Source organism: Cottoperca gobio, chromosome 6 (genome assembly GCF_900634415.1).
Source record: "Cottoperca gobio chromosome 6, fCotGob3.1, whole genome shotgun sequence".
NCBI classification, from domain to species: domain Eukaryota; kingdom Metazoa; phylum Chordata; class Actinopteri; order Perciformes; family Bovichtidae; genus Cottoperca; species Cottoperca gobio.
The window spans coordinates 21,487,791-21,507,750 of NC_041360.1; the positions used below are offsets into that span (position 1 = coordinate 21,487,791).

A 19,960-nucleotide genomic window follows, 5' to 3' on the forward strand; every position below is an offset into this window, starting at 1 on the left:
AAACTCGGTTTACCCAACGTTCGATCTGAATAATGGCGTTGAGACTTGTGTTTTTAAGGCTACATAACTCTTTCTGACATGCGTTTACTGTTAACTCTACAGTAGGGGGCTGTAAACGGCCACTGTGACCCGTACCCACAAACGCAGCAGAAATTGAATGAATGGATGGTTTCACTCAGAGTCATGAGCCTTCGGGGCTCTTACTGTAAATGACAATGTTGTGTTTGCAACGTGTGCGTGCGCCCATGCAGTAATTGAGTAACTAAATGTACTTTTCTGCATCTGTCTTTGCGATTACCATCAATAAATTCAGTAGTGCATATTTACCATCAAGGCAAATGTATTTATTTTAGCATTTCATTTAGTTTGATTATTATTATTTTTTATTCTCCAGGAAAAGGCGAAGATAAAGAATTCCCAACTATTGGAGCGCGACTGATCAGACTAGAAGATAAGGTAGGCACGCTCCTGCTGCTCAGTGCGTGTGTGTGTGTGTGTGTGTGTGTGTTTTTTGTCTGTAAGGTAAGAGAGATAACTGATTAGATTACCCTTGGTGATCACAAGCAGAAGTACGTACGTATGTGTGTCTGAGTCTCTGTTATCAGATGACTGCGTGCGGTGGAATCTTTTCATATGACCATGTTTTGGCTGCGCTCGGTCAGTCTGCGCCAAGGCCGAACATACACCTGCACTCTCTGCTCTCCAACTTATCAGCATCTATTCAATGCTGCATTTACAATTTCTGTTTATTGTGGGCTGGGTCCCCCCCCCCCCCCCCCCTGTAATCCTAGGTGGTGACAATCTTTTGGATGTTTATGTTTCCATAAGTGGATATTAGAGTACTGGCAGCATTAGGGGGGATGAAGAGGCATAGCCATTAGACAACAGCTGTGTTATGAAGCCCACGGGTGTAGCTAGGCGTGTCCTCTCTCATAGAACATCAACGCGCTGCCAGCATGATGCTAACCCTGATGCTAACCCTGATGCCAGTGCAATGCCAAGATAGACATTTCTCCTCTGGGGATGGTTGTACCAGTTGGACCAGTGTGTGGCTGTGCCTTCCTGTCTCTCGGTCGTCTTTCCATACGCTAATCATAGGATATGAAATTAGTGCTTGTTAGATTTATTGTGTGGCTACAGCTGTTGTTTGTTTATCTGACTGCCTGCATCTCTAGAAAGTGAAATTATGTTTGGAAATGTGTTTGCGCTTTCAAGCTTGTTTTTTCAAGTCGCTGGCGTTGAGAATGGACTACAAACCTTAGTGAAGTCCTTCTCACATCTCGCAGTAAATGAAAACAAACTCCTATACAATAGAACAATGCATTCTGTAGCCACTTCTTTCTATTCAAGTCAGCCGGCTTCAGGATTTCCCCTACTTTGCCTTAAATTTTACCATACCATCTCTGTTGCTCTCATCAACACTGACGTTCTGTAATGTAATGCGTGCGTGTGCTGTTCTCAGAGCCCTCTGTTACAGAGAGAGAGAGGAGTAATGATGTTGAACGTGCACTCCGAGCCTGAAGACCTCCCTCTGTGATTGGGTTACGGCCCATTTGCTCTGGGCTACACGTTGTGATCGCAATCTCCTGATTGGAAACACAAACCTGCGCTTAGATGTGTCTCCCGTACCTATGAGTCTCTCTCTTTCCCTCATTCACCCCCCCCCCCCCCCCCCCCCTCTGCCTTGACATGAAACACAATTCAGAGGTGCATAATTGAAAAACTAATCGGTGGAACCCTACTGACGCAGGCTGCTTTCCCTCCTAAACAATGTGGAACCAATCATCGTTCCTCTAATCAGAACTGCATCAGCATGTCTGCAACAAGCGTCCTGTCGAAGTAACTCGTGACACCCAGAGCCACCCATCCTTCATAATTACTATTTTTCTCTCTTCAGAACACGCCCCCTTCCCCCTCTCTCATTGCTGGTGATGTTTTGACGAGCAAGCACACCTGTTAAATTGGAAAGAAAGGGGGGGGGGGGGGGGGCGGGTTTATTTTTCCCCTCAGGCAGCAGGTGGATGAACCCTCCGACCTCCGTTACTCGGTGCATTCCTCCTCCAGGTACGCCCGCTCCGTTAAGCTCCAGATATTATTGTCCACTCTCCATAAACTAAACATGTCAGCTCTGTGTGATTTTATAATTACGCTCATCGTTTAATCCCCGTGAAGGAATAATGGCTTGTGATTGAACGCAGCGTTTCCTTTGTGCTCCTGGCGCATTTTCAAATAAATCTTTTAATTTGTTGACGCCCTTGAAAAAACTCTGGAAACAACATTTCCACATCAAGTGTGTGTTTCAGCGGCAACATAATGACCCGTCCAAACAGAACGCTTAATCTGAATGCAAGTTTACAGTAGATGTATTATGAGATAAAAACAAACAATGAATCAACTTTTGTTGTAGCTTCGAATGGTTACAGCGCTCGCGCTCGCTCGTCAGTTCGCCAACACTTTTGTTTGTCTCACATCGCCGCTCGCGTTTCATAACGTTGTGCAATTGTGTGAGTTGCGTCACCTCTCGCGTGTTGCTTATAATAGTAAACCTAATCACACACAAAGCAAAACCCTGGTGTCACAGTTGGATCGCCTCTGTATAGGATCTTTCCCAACCGCCCTGAGGAATTATTCATCAACTCTGTGTGCTCTAATGTTGTGTGTGTGTGTGTGTGTGTGTGTGTGTGTGTGTGTGTGTGTTTCCATGCCTTTCTCAATACTCACTCTTGGTCGGCCTCCAGCTTAATTTTTGTTCCTGACAAATTCCGACTTTCTTCTCCACTTTCCTCCGACATCAACTTCTCTGACTGCGCTTTTATGCCGCAGCTGAGTAAGTAACAGAAGAATCTTCTTGTCCAGCTATTGTCAGCACACCACTTGTAGATTAATTTATCTTCAGTGGGCTGAGGGGGGCTCGGGCATTGTGTGTCCTGTACAGGGATAGACAGTGATTTATCACACAAAGACAAAGACACATGTAGCTCTACACTCACATACACTGACACACACATCAGCGTAGAGTCAATTAATCACCGATGTGTCTAACCCCACACACTCAAGATTGAATTCCCCAGGAGCGACGTGGAAACGAAGACGGATGGCACTGTGTGACAGTGTGTTATCTTTCTGTCACACTCACTCGATGAAAAATACCCGAACAACAAGCTCAGACGGGGGCCAGTGTCTCTGGGCTTCAGCGTGGCCTTTCAGAGCGGAGATGGCTGCATGCTTTGGGATGAAGTCAGCCCACTGTTTGTGCTAAATCTCTCCCAGCTTTATAGGGACAGGATTGTTTCTGTCACAGCAATAGAAGGAAAGGGCAGGGGAATGACAACAGTATGTTTTCACATGTAAACGTTCGTCTGAAAAACAAGCTTTTTTTAGTTTGTTTCAGAGATTTAACAATATTGTGAAGTGTTGGGCAGCACAAAGCAACCCAGCGACGTAAAAGTGAAATGAGCGTGTAGAGCTGAAGACAAGCGGCCTTTAATTATGTAGCGAGGGGAAATTTGTTTTGTTAAAGGTTGAACCTTTTTTACAAGGTTGAAAAAAAATACTAGTCCACACCAAACCTATAAATTAACATTTTTTATTGCTGGCATTAAATAATCTGTCATTTGTATATTTGAAATACTGAATAACTTAAAACAGAATATAAGGAAGTTCATTATTCTGAGTTTTTAAAATACATTTTATCATTTATCTAATATAAAAATCACCAGAAGTTTGACTTCAAATGAAGTGATGGCTTCTAATTCACTTCTTAAATGTAATTTAAGTCTGTGTTGAAACTGTATTTATATAATCCAGACTTAACATTACATAAACGCTAAACAAATACATTTTGCTGTGAGATATGAGCTCGCTTAAATCAAAAATAAATACTTCAGTCAACGTGTGAAAAACCGCTCATCATTCAGCACCAAGGGGGCAATTATTCCGTTTGTATTTCGCTTCAATATTGAGTCATAATTTAGTCATCAAAATGGTTTTCAGTTGGAAAGTGCACGGGTCTTTGTTGGGTATGAAAGCGTCAGCGGCGTCTAGTGAAGAATAAAGTGTAATGTGCCCTGCAGGCCTGCACAGACGTGTCTCTGCTCAACACATCATTATATGTGTTGCTCTAAGTATACTACATGGACCATACATCACACTCACTCTGTGGTTAACTTCACTCCGCTATATTAGGGCACATATACTGTGCCATGTATGTCACGCTTATATCTTGTGCATTAGCACTAGGCGTACGCAGAAGAATGCGTGCCCTGACCGTAATAGCGTCTCAATTAGGTAAGTATGCTGTAAATTACAGCAAGGCCAAATACTGGAAATACTTGAGGGCCGGGACAGAGTGTTGTGTTTGTTAGGAGTCCATCTGTAAGGCATTTAGGGCCCCTCGTCTTTAAAAGCATGGCTTTGAGGGGGGCAGGAGTGTGTGTGCATGAGTGTGTGTGTTTAGACTGGTCCGATCCAGACCCAGTGGAGGGCTTTAGAGACGAGGGCCTGGTAAACACGCACACGCTCATAGATGTACATATTTATACATTAGAACCATATACAAAATTACAAGTGGATACACAGACACACATAAATATACAAATGCAGTCAAACGTACACACACACACACACACACACACACACACACACACACACACACTGTTATCCTGCAGTATTTCAGCTGAGCTCTCCACATCGCAACAGCAAACACAAACAGCGTCTTCTCGTCTTCAGCCGGTGCAGGACGGCTCTGAGGCTGCAGGAGGAGCATCTAATAATGATTGTTCATCAGTAAATCTCATATCCAATTGTGTTTTCCTCCATTTTTGCATATTGGCTCCCAGAATAAGTAACAGCCCACATCAATAGGAGCTATTACTGTAATGCCTTTTTAGTGCCCGGGGTATTCAACGTGGCTGTAGTTGTGATGTTATTCTCTCTACAGAACTCTTAAATTTAACGATCACAACACAATTAATGCACAGGAATCAAATGTTTATTCTAAACTAAAACCAAGTAATACTGTAATAAGCTGAACAGCATGTTACAGACCACATACAGAGATGTAAACGTTTTTAAAGAGATTTCTTTTAATTTGTTGGACTTGAAAGATGCTTCAGAGTTCAATGTTTCCACTGTTTTTATGTCAGGCTCAATTGAATTTCTGGGAGACGGGTTGTTTTTGTCAGCCTATTCAAGTTCACTGGAAAGTATTTAAAGCTACAGTAGGCATCTCCAATCCTTTTTGGATAATAAAAGGAGGAAGTAACTGTGTGCAGACTTCAGTCTCTGTGCAACAATATGTCGGTATCCTACCAAACGCACTGGTTTGTTGAGTTCTGCATAAAAAAAAGGAATTAAAGAGGCAAAAAGCAACATTACGTTTATTCACTCTTAAGTATTCATTCTGTCACTCTGTGTGGAGTCCAGTGCACTAAATTGCACTGAACTAATCCCACTTTATTTAGAGTAATAAGACAAATGTATTTGACATCAAAAACGATCCACGGAGCAAACTTGAATATTGTTCCATTAAAAACTCTTAAAATGATCGAAAGAGTCGCATCTCAGTGAAAGTGCTCACATTGTAAGCACTCCCCCCCCCCCCCCCCCCCCCACCCTTCCCTTCGTCTGGGTCATTGGTGTCGCTCTATTCATTCCTCCACTTTGCTGCGTATTCCTCAGCCCTCTCCCTCTGTAATTAGTGATGGTAACAGTGACCCACTGTCTGTCCTTTTCCTGCCCTTCTGCTCCAAAGGGTGAGAAAGAGTTTGCTGCCATCCCACCTCCGCCTTGTCCAACACTGTCTATCTTTCTACTTCTCGGTTCCCTCTCTCTATCTCTCTCACCCCCCCCGCCCCCCCTCCCCCCCTCTCTGTACACCTCTCTGTCTTTTCTTCCCCATGTGCTCCTATTCCCAGCACCTCTCTGCCCTGAGAGCACCCTGTCTGTTGTTGTGCTGTGTTTTGATATATGTGTGTATTTGGCCGCAGCGTGCTCAGCGGGGAGCCGGACTGACCAGGCCGTTCTAAACAAAGAGAGGAAACTTGGCAAAGGAAGCGCATGCACACACACACACACACACACACACACACACACACACACACACACACACACACACACACACACACACACACTAAAATCCTGGAACACACTGCTTCTCTGCAGAGGACGAACTGTTACTGCCCCATGCTGCAGACAAGCACATAAAGACTCTCCCTGCATGCCTGGACTTGGCCTGCGATACGGCACACAACAACCTAGTTCCCCCTGTTTTTCTTTCCTGATTAAATCTTGTTCTCTGAATCCTTTCCTGCGCAGGCTTCTTTGCACTGCCGCTGAATGTAAATGGATAAAAGATGTAGATCTGTGCAAATATGCTTGTGTTGCATTGTGTTCTCAGGGGAAAAATGTATTCATATTTAAAAAGGGACCTTTTCTTTTCACTGTCCCACTGCCACAGGGAGGTCAGAGGTCATTGCCCTCTACCGAACAACAGCCTCTGGATCTGCGAGGCTTTCGGTGTTTTTCTCACACGCATTTCAGCGACAGAATGCAATACTTTTTTGCCTGGACTGACATTGGTGGCGTATCAAAATGCATCCTCATTCACTTCAGTGAGCACGATACACAACGTCAGCTGTTTACCTTGAAAGGGAAAGGAAAACAAATCCCCAGGATGACTTTGCACAGCTCATAGGGTTATAAATGACTGTCTGATAAACCTCCAAACATCCACTATTCCCTCTTCTTCCTGGTACCTAACACACCCTTTTGCTATTTTTAGCCTTACTCCTGATCCAGCAGCCTTCCCTCCGACTCACCGCTCCACCTCATGCTGCACTACACAGAACTGGTCTTTCTCACTTTGATGTGTTGATGTGGTATCTTTATAGCGTTGTGAACTCGATAGCATGCAAAGAGTGGTGCGCTGCTGTGAGTTAGATAGCGCAACAGGAGCGGTGTGCTGTTTGTAGTGCAGTCCAGCAGTAAATCATGTTTCGGCAGTGCGCTGGGGATGCAGCCCCTGGCAGCTCCCAGACGGCCTTTGGCTCTGGCTCCCTTCTCTTAGCGCCACTCTCTAATTTCAGAGCCGGGACCCTGCCTACTACTGTGTCTTTACCGCATTCCCACAAACCAGAGACGGACAGTCTGCCTGCATGTCTGGCTGCTTGCTCTCCATCTCACAGTCTCGCTCGCTTTCTATCTCTCTCTGCCTGTGTGTGTCTCTATCACTCTTTCACTCTCACTCTCACTCCCTGCTTTTTTGCATGCTGAGCTTGCCCCTTCTTCTTTCCTCTGTCTCTGTCTGGTTCTGTGCCTTCAGGATTATAGGTCTGCAGTCTCACTCACAGCATCTAAATCATGCCGTACACTGCCACTGTCTCTCGTCAGCTCTCTCCCTCTCGCTCTCTCTCTCTCTCTCTCTTTCTGCATCTTGGTAGCACCCACTGTGGGCTTGCTCGTTGGCTGTAAATACCCATGGTACATTTCCATTTTAATTGCCCACGTTTTCGGAGGGCCCTGGGATATATTTTTTTTGCACATATATTTTATTGTCTTGGCCAAATGCCATCAGTGCTTTCCGCTGCTGGACATGACCACTAATATACTCCTGCATGGACCAGTTCATTATCAGCAGAGAGGTGTTAGCTTATTTAAGAAGGTTATGAAGGGGTCAGAATACAGTTCATGAAACAGAGGCCTGCGTTTTATTGGGAAATGTAGTCTTACTAATGCACGGTGCTAAGTAGCCCTGGTGCCACCCTACTCTTGAGTGCTATTAAATCAGTCTATACTGCGTGGAACAGTAAACCAGCTGCGAATAATGCCAAGCTGTGCGAATTACTCCAGAGACCACGAGGGAAAATGTCACCGCTATTAAGTCATGCTGGTACCTGGGGAACATGTAATGGGGAATATGTGCTCATGTAGAATACTGGATGTATGCCTGGATGTGTGTATTTTATGCAGATATGTATCTCTGCTCAAAGTTTAGATGTGTCACCATGCTAACATTTGCTTATTAGCACCTAACAGTACAGTTGAGGCTGATAGCAATGTCCTTAGTTTTGCATGTATGTGGTCTTATCCTATTTGACAAACTGAAGTATTGACCTGATGATGGCGCTACAGTAGGTGACAAGTTAAGAGATCAACAAAGTCGTTAGATTTCACCCTCTGAGCCCCATGAATACATGTAGCCTACCATATATCATGCTAATGTATCCAAATCCTTTTTCAGGAGTCCACCAAAGTCGGGACATACTGTTCTGTACAAAATGTCATGTCAAAGTCTTGTCAATAATCGCTCACATATTTCAGTTTGAGCCAAACTGGTGCACCAACCAACACAGCCCCGACACTGGCCATCCAATTATACGGTAGCAGATTCAAAATAGAAAAAGGTAAATGTTATTATTGCAGCGGGGTGTTGTGCCATAGCAGGCTAGCACCTTAGTTCATGGAATGGTTTTAACTAGCTGTTACTAATGCCGGCGTGTTTATGACTGTGTAAAGATTTGACTGGGCCACTTGTGGTTCAGACATTGGCCCTATGGTACTCTGTGCCCAGACACATCCCTCAGGCAACAGTGGGGTTGCTAGTGCCCACAGTAAATGATGGCATGTGTGTGTGTGTGTGTGCATGTGCACACCTATGTGTTTGCCCGACTTGCTCCAGCCACAATATGCCCAGTCTCCTGTCGGCTCCTATTTGCTTTAACGGCGTCAGGTTTTTGCGAAACACTTAACAAGCTTGTCTGTATTCCATCGTGAGTTTTCTCTTTTCTTTTCATAGTGAACTAATGATTTTATGTGAGTATAATGGCGGGTGTTTTTCTATACCTCTGGGCCCTCTATTTCCCCGTAGAAGAATTAAAGCGACACACCTTTCAATTGTGTGCAATTAACTTTGTAGTTCACACAGGATACAGGCCTCGCCTACTCCCATACGATACAATGGATCAAATCTGGAAACTGGTGTTTGAGGTTGAATCAGTAAACGGGGTCGTGAATGGGAACTGCATATTTATAACACTTTGAATGGTCACCATCAAAAAAAAAAGGTCCCCCACCCTGTGTCTGTTACGCAGCTAACGTCTGATAGTGCGGCCACAGGCGGTGCAGCTTATCCTGTCTCAATTGTTGTAGGTGGAGTTGAACAGCCATATCATAACATGCATACCTGCCAAGTCTTGCATTTGACATATAAATCCAAGTTCTTTTTGTCTTTGCTGGCATTTTACGGCCTTACAATGACAATCAAAGAACATAGCGAACTTGTTTTGTAATCCTAGGTCAATGATAAAATGCTGATGCAATGCAGGGAGCTTTTGCAGAGGTTCGGTTGCTCTGCCCCCTCTGGCCTTGATCGGTTCCAAGCGAGACAGATAAGCCCCTTTGTTGTGCTGGAGTAGATTTTGTGTGCATATGACACTTTCTGAGGACCTTCCTTCCAGGAATCCTTTGACATACAGTAGGTCAAGTGGGAACAACTCTCACAAAGAAGAAACTCACAAGAAATGATGACGTTACATTGATGGAATAGAGACAGCTAGTAGTCCCAAGAGAAGTGAGTGAACTGTGATGTGGGAACCAATAACATGAAAGACAAGAAATACCACCCATTCCCAACTCTACTTTTCTCCCATGTGGACATGAATGACAGCATTTCAACCACAGACGGTTGTTGTTTTTGAACACCTGATCAATGTATGTCGCACTGGCTGTTTGACTGTTGCAGCCAAACATGATGGTGATGATTTAAAGACACTGAAATGTTCCATAGAGAGAGGAGCTGCAGACTGTGTGTCATTATGAGTGACCGTCTCACTTACAAGTGATCCTCTGCGGAGACAGCCAACAAAATGGTATTCACAAACACTTTCTTCAACATCTAAACAAGGTGACAGACACTCAGATCAGCTGATACTCTGTACGCACAGCAGACAGCTTGAAACATCCCTTTACTCTTATTCCAATGGTGCTTAAGAACCGAGACAGGCACAGAGATAGAGATAGACAAGCAGCTCGAGATAGAGTGAGAGTCTGGAGGTCTCGATACTGTACGTCTCCTCCATGACATGCTGAGGAAGAGGGAGGCCAGGAGTGTCTGAGCTGAAGTCGGTCTGATAAGCAGAGCAGATAGCGGGTTGCAGTGAACCTCAGACAGAGACAAGAAGGAAAGAGAAGGGCACGTTGACTGGGATATGTATTTCCCTTCACAGTTTTTAAAAAGGACCAGAGAAGACTGGAACAGAATGATAAGGAAGAGATACGATTTTCTTCTGTGTCTTGTGTTCTCACAGACGCTGGACAGAAGGAGTGTGATCAAGTAGTCATATTAACTCACTCACCAGCGCAAATCACTTTTTGCCGTATCATCTGCACGTAAAGTCACTGCTCAGCAGACTTGCACACACACACACACACAGGAAATAGACACATCAAGTGCACTCACGGGCAGCTTGTGGTGAGAGGTGAACATCGAAAGGTCAGTATTGGCCAAGAGGTTCATTCCCACCAGTCCAACACTGGTCAAACAGCCAGTGTCTTGGGGTCAAAGGGCATCTCAGCAGGTCTGGTAATTAGGGCACAATGGAGCCCATTCTGGTCGTCAGTGTGTCTTGTCCTCTCAGTTTGTCTCAGCTGACAGGAGGTTGTGCGCGGCTCCAGATAGAGGTGAAGAGGGAAGCGAAGAGTTTGCCTCTGGAGGGAAGAGGGCGAGAAGGCACTTAAGAGCAGAGAGATTGTGTGTGTGTTAGAGTGTGTGTGTTTGCATGCATCTGAGTGTCTGTGGAGTGTACACAATGTTTGTTCACTATTGAATTTAGCAGGAAGGCAAGTGAGGAGTGCATGAGGCTATTTTTGACCTCAAAATGAGAGAAATGCCTCTGTGTGTGTTTGGAGTTCCCCTGCACAGCTCACTCAGCACCTTGACATTGGCACTGGGCCTCTGTGGAGATCTGCTGTCTCAGCTGGATCACTCCCCTCCCTTTTCCCTCTGACCCTTCTCCCCCTCCATCACTCACTCCCCCCCCTCTCCTGCTTTACTCCCACCTCCACTCTGGGCCCTTCCACCTTCCCTCATCCAGGGGAGAAGAGCTTAAATCACTCCCTTCTCTCCGTCTCTCCAAGGGTTTCCTTCCCCCCTACACACACTCACCCCGTCTCTCCCTCTCTGACAGTTTAGGGTTGGGCTGTGACTGTTGACTTGGACTACTGTGGGAATGCAGGTGCTGTGTGTGTGTGTGTGTGTGTGTGTGTGTGTGTGTGTGTGCATGTGCGTGTGTGCTTTGGTAGCCCCTCCCTAGGTTCCCCGGGCAGCTCAGTGTCTGTCGTCTGTCACACCAGCAGTTTAGACTGTGCTGTCATTGGTATGACAGCATGCTATGGCAGATGGCTGCCACAATATCAAAACAATCTCTTCTTAGCAGTCACGCAACTAAGGTTTTAGTCAGAGTTAATTAGCTTCTAATTTCTGCATTTAATTAGGTTAATTAGGTTACATTTGGGATTATATTCATTATCTATTCAGCTGTTGATTACTATTTCTGATGAATCAATAGATTGTTTATTGTTCTGTCTTTTGTCTGACCAACAGTCAAAATCCAAAGATGGCACCTCCTCAAATTTGGCATTTTTGTTTGATAAATGACTTAAACAATTAATTAGTTATCAAAATGGTTGTGGATTAATTATCTGACGATTGACCAGGGGATTAATTGATTAATTAACTTATTTCTTTTAGCACTATTATTCATATTTGTACACCCTATGATACTTTTTTACGACGGATGCTTTGTTCTAAAGGCTATGAACGCATAACTTAAAGATGCAGCAACAAGTGTATTTCCTCTGTTAACACATTACATGACATTTCAACAAACATTAGCATATGTCTACTGTAGCTCAGAATTAAAAAGACTAGCTGGATGTGTTTCACAAACTAACTTGTATAAATCAAGAAGCAAAGCTAAATATAAAGAAACCCCATGTTTTGAAAAATTAGCGTACTGTTCCTTTAAATCAGTGTATTTAGCAGTGAAGGCATTTGACAATGACAGCCTTGACAGGCTTTATGGTCTTATCTCCCCCAGCTCAACAATGACAGATGGTATCTGTTGCAAGCCGTCATGTCACTGTGCACTATAAATTCTCCTTCCCCATACCAAGTTTCAACTATAACTGTAAACAAAATTCACAGCAGGCACGGTCACAACAACGGACAACTTTGTTTTCCACAAGTTTCCCGAGCCAACCCACCAATCCCCTTAGGTTGTCACTATATCTGTCTCCTTCTTTGTTTTGTCTCCTCTCTTTTTTCTTTGACTTTCTTTATTTTTTTCCATTGCTCCTTTTGTTTTGTCTTTGTCTTCTTCCTCACGCTCGCTCTCTTCTCTTGGCCGCTGAGGTTAACCACCACTTGTGTTACACTGCATTACAACTCATCAACAATATGCCGGGGAGAAAGAAAAACAACCCACACTTGTTGTCCTCTCTACCTCTCCCTTTCTCCCTCTCACTCTTTTTTTCTCTCTTTAGCTAAATCACAAAACAAGCGGGCCAAAAACAGTGAATTGCCTCGAAACCCAATATGGACTCCACCCTGGAGATTACACGGTCAACTCAGCCAGCCTGCACTAGAATAACAGCCTGGCCTGCTCCCACTGTCCCATGCCCAGTGTGTGTGTGTGTGTGTGTTTGTGTGTCTTTGTGTGTGTGCAGGCATCTCTGAGTACCTTACCTTCTCTGCGACTGTCTCAACATGTGTGTGTGCATGCTTTTTGTCATTTCTACCATACCTGTACATATACATCAAAGATCCACTTTGCAGTTGAGCAGGTTTGGGTACTGGTGTGTGTGTGTCCTTGTGAGTGTCTTTGTCAAGTTTACCTCAGAGTTTCAGAGATGAGCCATTCCTCGTCAGCTGTTGGACAAGAATGTGTTCTTGTACAACTGCACAAGTGTATTGTCTGTTGTCTGACAGATCTACACTTAATACCATTTCACACCTGACAATAACACTCATGTCACTCAGCAGATCCAGCTCATTTATTTTTATTTTCTTGTGTAAAATTACAAAACAGCAACGCAAGTAACTGCACAAACTATTCAAATAAATCTACTGCTGATTATTAACAGTGACCTCTATACCACAACTGTATGCATGCAGAACTACTGCAGGTATAGTAAGTCATGTTCTGCAGGTTTAATCAGGAGGTTTTCTAAATTAAAAAATATTATTCCATCTAATGCACCATGCACTTTGTAACATTTGGCTAAATAACAAAAATAAGTAATCAAATAAATGCATGCAAAGCATGATTTAGCAATATTTGACACCAGGTAGTGGCGTTGTGACAGTGTGGTGACAGAGTAAAAAAACAGGAAATGATCAGCTGTTAATAAATTCAAGGCATATGTATTCATATTATTACATATATATAAATATGTTTGTTAATATATAAAAAGTTACAAATTAATTTCTAATCGGTTAAAAACAAAAACTAAGTGATTTGTGTAGCAACAGACTGAGGTGGTGAACAGATCTGGCTGCTACACCAGAACGGGGGCATCATGTGGTGTTGCCTTATTCTTTGTTGTGTGACATTGAGGTTGAAGGCAGACGGGTGTGTGAAGAAGAGATATGACATGTCTGTCCTACTGCATTTATAATGGCTTTAGTGATTGTGACAGTACAGTAAATCGGTAACTCAACAACAGGAAGCAGCACATATTAACTTTTGGACACAGTGACAGATTAGTACATTTGCCAGTAAGTGGTTTAGATAATGGGTCAAAATATAAAGTCAAAAACATAAATATATCTACAACTGTTTGAGCATAACTGTGCACTTTATGCACCCGCATGCTTGACTAACGTTCATCATATTAATAATGATCTCTTAATGGTGCTTAATGGACTTAAAAGTCATATGTTGACAATATATGGCAATCAATACATTTTGTGTCATCCAGCATGTGTGGTTGAAATAAGGGGGAAAATGCTATTTTGATTTGGGTTTGTGAGATTGTGCTGCCCGATAGTTTGGAAAGCTGGATCCAATCTGAGGCCAGTCAGGCTGTGGTGATCGAGGCTTATCTAATGCTAGGTCTGTAGGTTTGAAACGCCTGACTCTGGCCTGCAGCTGATTGTTTCCAGCCATGATGGAGGTAATGAGGGGGTGGTGGTCATCATGATACACACAGAAACACACACGGAAACACACACAGAGACACACACACAGAGACACGCACACACACACAAAGACTGACCTATAAGTAAATATTCATACACGCATGTGTGTGTATGCGTGTTTTTAGCCGCAGCACATTGACTCTCTCCACAGACCACAGGGTCACTCCGCTGTAGTTGCTCATTAGTGGTCACCTTTACTGGAGGACACACACATATGCTCTCTCTCACACACACACACACACACACACACACACACACACACACACACACACACACACACACAAACACTCATCACTTTTCTTTGCACGTGGAGATTTACCGCACACACCTTAAGGTAAATCCACTCATCCAGTTCACAGCATTTTGTTTGATGCACGCCATGTTAGGAGCCTTAAAGTTAAACCACATGCAGCTCAGTTGGAGCAGATCTGCTAAATCTCTGTCAAAAGGTGGCCAAGTCATGCCTGTATTGGGCGTACAATAACACATGTGTGGTTGCTGTATCACAAGATGTAGTGTGACAGGCCTCGAGCAAAACAGCTGACAAACACAAACACAAACATCCACTCCCTCCCAACCAATACACACACTCACGCAGACACACTTGACGTCACAATTGTCTGGAAACAGAAGCTTTTGAGGAACCTCTTTACTAAAGAACAGCACATGTAAAGGATATGTGCCTCTCTTACAGTAAAGCAAAGACTTGCATACCAAGAAATGACTAATACCAAAGAAACTGTAAGTAGCATTTACATGAAGTCACGTTGCATAAAGATTAGGGAAGTAGCTCACTGGTTTCTCATTTCTTAATAAAAACTCTTCAAGTGCCTAAAATAATTACTGTGTGAAGGTAGAAGCCCCACATTCACTATCTCACTGCCGAGTTCGTTCAAATGAGCAGCGCATTGATAAGATACGTTTTTAAAATAAAACGTTTGCCTTTTTTTCAGGCTGCATTCTTCAATGTTAATTCTTTAAGGATAGACTTTAAGCTATCAGTAAAGCTTTATCACACTTTGACACTTAAAAGCACTGCCATGAAATTGAGGGTGAATGGTGCGGTAACATAGGCTTGCATTTTCCCACGCTTAGTAGTGGTATGTTAAAGTTTTCCCATAGTTCAGCCCATCCTTTCCCAGCCAAATGTTCCAGATCTAGTGTGGCAGGAAAAGCTTGCTCTTCAGGTCTGTATGGTTACTAAGGCCCTGACATACCAAGCGGTCATTTGGCTGTCCAGTTGAGCGTTGGTATCGGACCATTGGCTGTAGTTTTGGCAGTGTATTTTGCACCGTTACCGCTGGTCAATCCTTTTTGGTGTTTGTTTTTACTTTTTAGGTTTTTATTATCTTAGTTTGGTAGCAGCTAGCAGGGATTAAGGTCTCAACTGCCTGAAAACACAGCCCCTTCATTCATTTGAATGAGTCTAGTCCATCAATGCAGGGGGGGGGGGGGGGGGGGGGGGGGGCGTCAATAGAGAGGGCTTTAGCAAAAAAACAAACAAACAAAAATTAACATAGCATTCGTGCAGAAAACAAGTTCATCAAGGGTCTCATTGTTGGTCAATCAAATACATGCAAGCACGCATTCCGGGTGGATTACATTGTAACATGAACGCCGTGTTCCTTCTGTTTACCTCAATCGCAACAAAATGATAGTTGTTGCTATCCAGAGCAGTGAAATCCTTCCTCATCATTTTATAAAATGGTGTGCAGTGTTTTGGTGTCTGACAAGCCTTTCATCTCATGGACTTCTAGAATCGTATTTTAATGTCTGACCTGTGCCCGAAGAAACACATCCGCATCGTAGCCCCTTGCATTTCAATAACGCACGGCTGACCTCAGTGATTTCACCCATTTACTTTGTTGTCTTCCTTTTATTTGTTTCCCAACCAATGACAGCGCAGAGCAAAGTGACAAGTAATTTCCTCTTATTCATCGTGGAGCATATGTTCACGTTGGTGGTCAGCTGGTCATCGGCTCCACTCATTACTGTGTGCTCAAGTGCAACTTCTTCGCATAGGATGTGAGTTACCACAAAGCCTTTGATCAGTCGGCTTTTGTTGCCGCTAGTACTTTGAGGTAGGCTTTGTGTGTCAGGGCCTTCAAAGAGAAGGTCTGGACACAACTTAAAAAGCAGGTTGTGCTGTCCCTACAGCGCTAGCCGAACAGGTTACACATTAACCAGCCACGCGAACGATTGGCCTGCAACAACAGCTCCTGATCCTCGGCTGTCATGAGCAACATTTATTGCAGCATAATAACCTACTTCACTCTGGAATAGCAGGAACGTATCATCCAGTTTTAGTGCCTAAGGTAACATATTAAACAACGCAGGCCACTGATACAGTTCAGTTAAACTGGAAGTTATATAATAATTAACATAATCATTGAAAATTAGGGACTTCGAGTATAATGAATAATTCTCAATGCTTAACAGAAACAGAGGTAAATAAAAGTCCTTTAGAGCACAAATAGACTCCTTAATATATATTGTTGGTTATATGGCTTTCAGGCTGGATGAGTGACAGAGTAGGGCTTTTATTGTGTTTTAACATTTGTTATTCATTGACTGTTGCTGGGCATCCCAACAAGGCGTTTCTCAGTCCATAAAGCACACAGAAGCAGCTTAAAAGAAATCGTTGTGTGGGCTAATTATTTTTTTTTAAACACTGCTCAAAAACAAACATATATCAAGAAGTCTTGTTTTGTGGATTTGGAATAATTGAGGAATAGTTCAAGGCATAACTGGAAGTATGAAAGAAGGGAACATGGGCATCTTGTGGTGAAGACACAACCACCACTTCAGATCAAAAGATCTAAAACCATTTGGGGGGGGGGGGGGGGGGAGACTAGTACTGTTAACAGTTAACAAAACATTACAACAGATGTTATAATATAAAGTATAATTAATGACTTTAGTCCTGTGTGATCAGAGATCTGTTCATAAAAACTCATAGTTAAATTTCCTTTTAATCATCTCTATTACTTATCCCTGAGAGACGCGCCTTAGAACCTTAAACCCTAAAGACTTGATTTGATTTGACTAACCCTAACCTAACCAGCCCTTTTACCCGTGATGGAAAGCTCATTTGGGCTTTATAGGAATGGCTGAAATTTCCAGTCCCACTGTGGTTGTGAGTGGAGAAGAGTCTGGAGCAACGGGATGTACCAGATGAGATGCTTTTCTGATATGTAAGCATTACGTAGCACCAGGGTGTGGTTTATAAGTAGATGACCGTGGCTGCTGCTCAAAGTCTGTAGTATGGGTAAATCATTGGCACATTTTTTTCGGTGGTGTAACCTCTTTGATATTACGGGTGGGTTTTGAAGGAGGGAGGAAGCTTGAGACTTTATTGATCATGTGCATCAGTGACAAATTTCACAGCAGTTTATAAAATGTGTCCTACTCCCCTACATCTGGGTCTCACCTGAAAACCCTCCTAATATATCTGTGAGCGACGCACAGGCTTTTGCACGGAGCCAGACTTACGTTTGCAGTCCCTGTCCATATTCTGCATATCTGCTACGCATATCAATAGCTTGTGTCTGCTAGACGCAGAAAGGATCAAGCAGCTCTAGCTGAGGAGGGCCTGCCCTGTGTATGAATAGCCCGTAATTGCAGCTTGATGGAAAACACTAATGCAGCTTGTAAAAAAACGGGACACTTAAGACTGGTACAATTACTCTTTCCAGCAGACAAAGCCAAGGAAACACATGCAGCGCACTCTTCAAGTCTTCTGACCACCAAACAAGCAGCAATCAAACCAAACTACTGTTTGTTTGTGTTGCTTCTTAAAAGCTAAACTGTGCTCCATTGTATTAAAATGCATGTAAAAAAGCCACTACAAAAGGACGAATTGTTCATAACTATAAATCTGTTTGACGTGAAGACAGTAAGAGTAAGGGCTGCGTTATTAATAGTATTGCATTAGAATGCTTGTCTATACCCGTAACAATATAAATTTGGCTGTAAGTCATAAAGACCGCAAAGCGACAGCGAGAGAGAGAGCCTCAGCCTTTGGGTATTTTGTCAGACTCATGCAAAGCAATCAACCGAGCATGCCTCAATCATGGCAGATAAGGTCACACGGCAAACACTGTAAGTCATTAACCATTTGATGGCCAATAAATCATTAATCTCTGTACAGGAGCTGTTCTGGCACAATGGTCCCCATTTTAAGGAAATATCCAATCTCACTGCTGAATTGAATTATTCATGAGGTCACGACAGACGCAAAACATCTTCAGACCCAATTTTCAGTGAACGTTCTCCATCCTTGTTTGTCGAACAGTAAACTTTAAGCAAAGCTAATAAAACTGGAAGTTTGGCAGAGAGACGTCTGGACGAATCCTATCAAGCTATGTAGACCAGAACGTGGAAAATATAGCTTTTTTATTATTTAGAGTGCTTTTATGTGGTAGTATATTTTTGTGTGTGGAAGGAGCAATGTTTTGTTTAATTCTGTTATTTGGTCATTTACGTTAAGGTGTGTGTGTGGCAAATCTCCACGTGCAGAGCCGGTGGTGAGTGTTTGCATGTGTGTGTGTGTGTGTGTGTGTGTGTGTGTGTGTGTGTGTGTGTGTGCTCGGCCAGTCATTCCCACCCATTTCTGAAGCATACTTTCTGCTGTCCCTGACTCACAGTTCCCATGGGCTTTATTCTGCTGACTCGTATTCCCGCCACTTTTGCTCCCCTTTTTCCATTCATCAGTCGTGTTCTCCCACCAGTCTTTGTTTCCAATGATGCCAACAATGTTTTTACCCTCTTGTACTAATTATCCTCTGTGATAATGATAATGAGTGTGCGTCAGTTTCACCCCATTCTCTCTGGTGTTTCTCTTTTTTGTCTTACTGTGGTTTGTCCTCAAAGCAATTTGCGGGTGCAAAAAACAAAGAGGAGCTTGTTAGGAGCTCACAATCAGTAGATTATAACTCTGTTGACTGATTGGGAGAGGGAGAGGGAGAGGGAGATATAACAAGAGAGCTAGAGGGAAGTAAAATTATATGTCTGTGTGGTTTGTCGTCTCGTATTTCTGTGCATGAATGGGTATTCGTGTCATGCGTGTGCGTGTACAGTATGTACCCTGTCTACCTTTTTCTTGAAGGGTTTTGGTGGAAACGTGTAGCTTCTAATTACTTACACAGATCTTTAATACAAAATGTATTTCATTGTTTACTTACCAGGAATCAGACTCGGGTTACTATATTATATTACTATTGTTGCACATATTATATTTATATTTCACGTTGTGAACTTTGCACACCGCTTGGACAATACTTTGTGGACACTTCTAAAACTATTCAGCTCTTCTATTTTAAATATTCTATTTTTATAGTATCTTTTTCATGTTTATTGACTTTTGTAGTATTTGCTTTTATCTTTATTTTCTTTTACTATGTTTATTGTTATGCACCATTACACCAAAGCAATTCCTTATATGTGAAAACCTAATAAACCAGATTCTGATTCTGTTAAAAAAACTAAATCTATAAAGAAATATTTTATACACATTCTTATATAAAGATATTAAAGCAGAAGATTTTTTTTATTCATATGTAATAATTTAGCCCATACATTATGTATATATGCTTATTTATCTATTTGATTGCCTATTTTTAAATTGACATTTAAGGTATTTAGAGAAGTATTTATATTTTTCATTTGATATTTATTTAATTTACTATTAATACATTTCATCATACCCGTTTGTTTATGTAATTAACTTTAATAATTTAATAGTTTATTTTCCGTTTTATTTAT

The 19,960-nt window shown here is 42.7% G+C and overlaps 1 protein-coding gene across 1 annotated transcript in view; it reads left to right on the forward strand.

Annotated features, from left to right (window-relative positions):
- kcnq1.2 (potassium voltage-gated channel, KQT-like subfamily, member 1.2) overlaps positions 1-19,960 on the forward strand; it is a 148,162-nt gene that overhangs the window by 96,003 nt on the left and 32,199 nt on the right. The window contains exon 17 of the mRNA XM_029434006.1: positions 395-456. Within this exon, the coding sequence (XP_029289866.1) occupies positions 395-456 (62 nt within the window). The remainder of the gene's footprint in view (positions 1-394; positions 457-19,960) is intronic.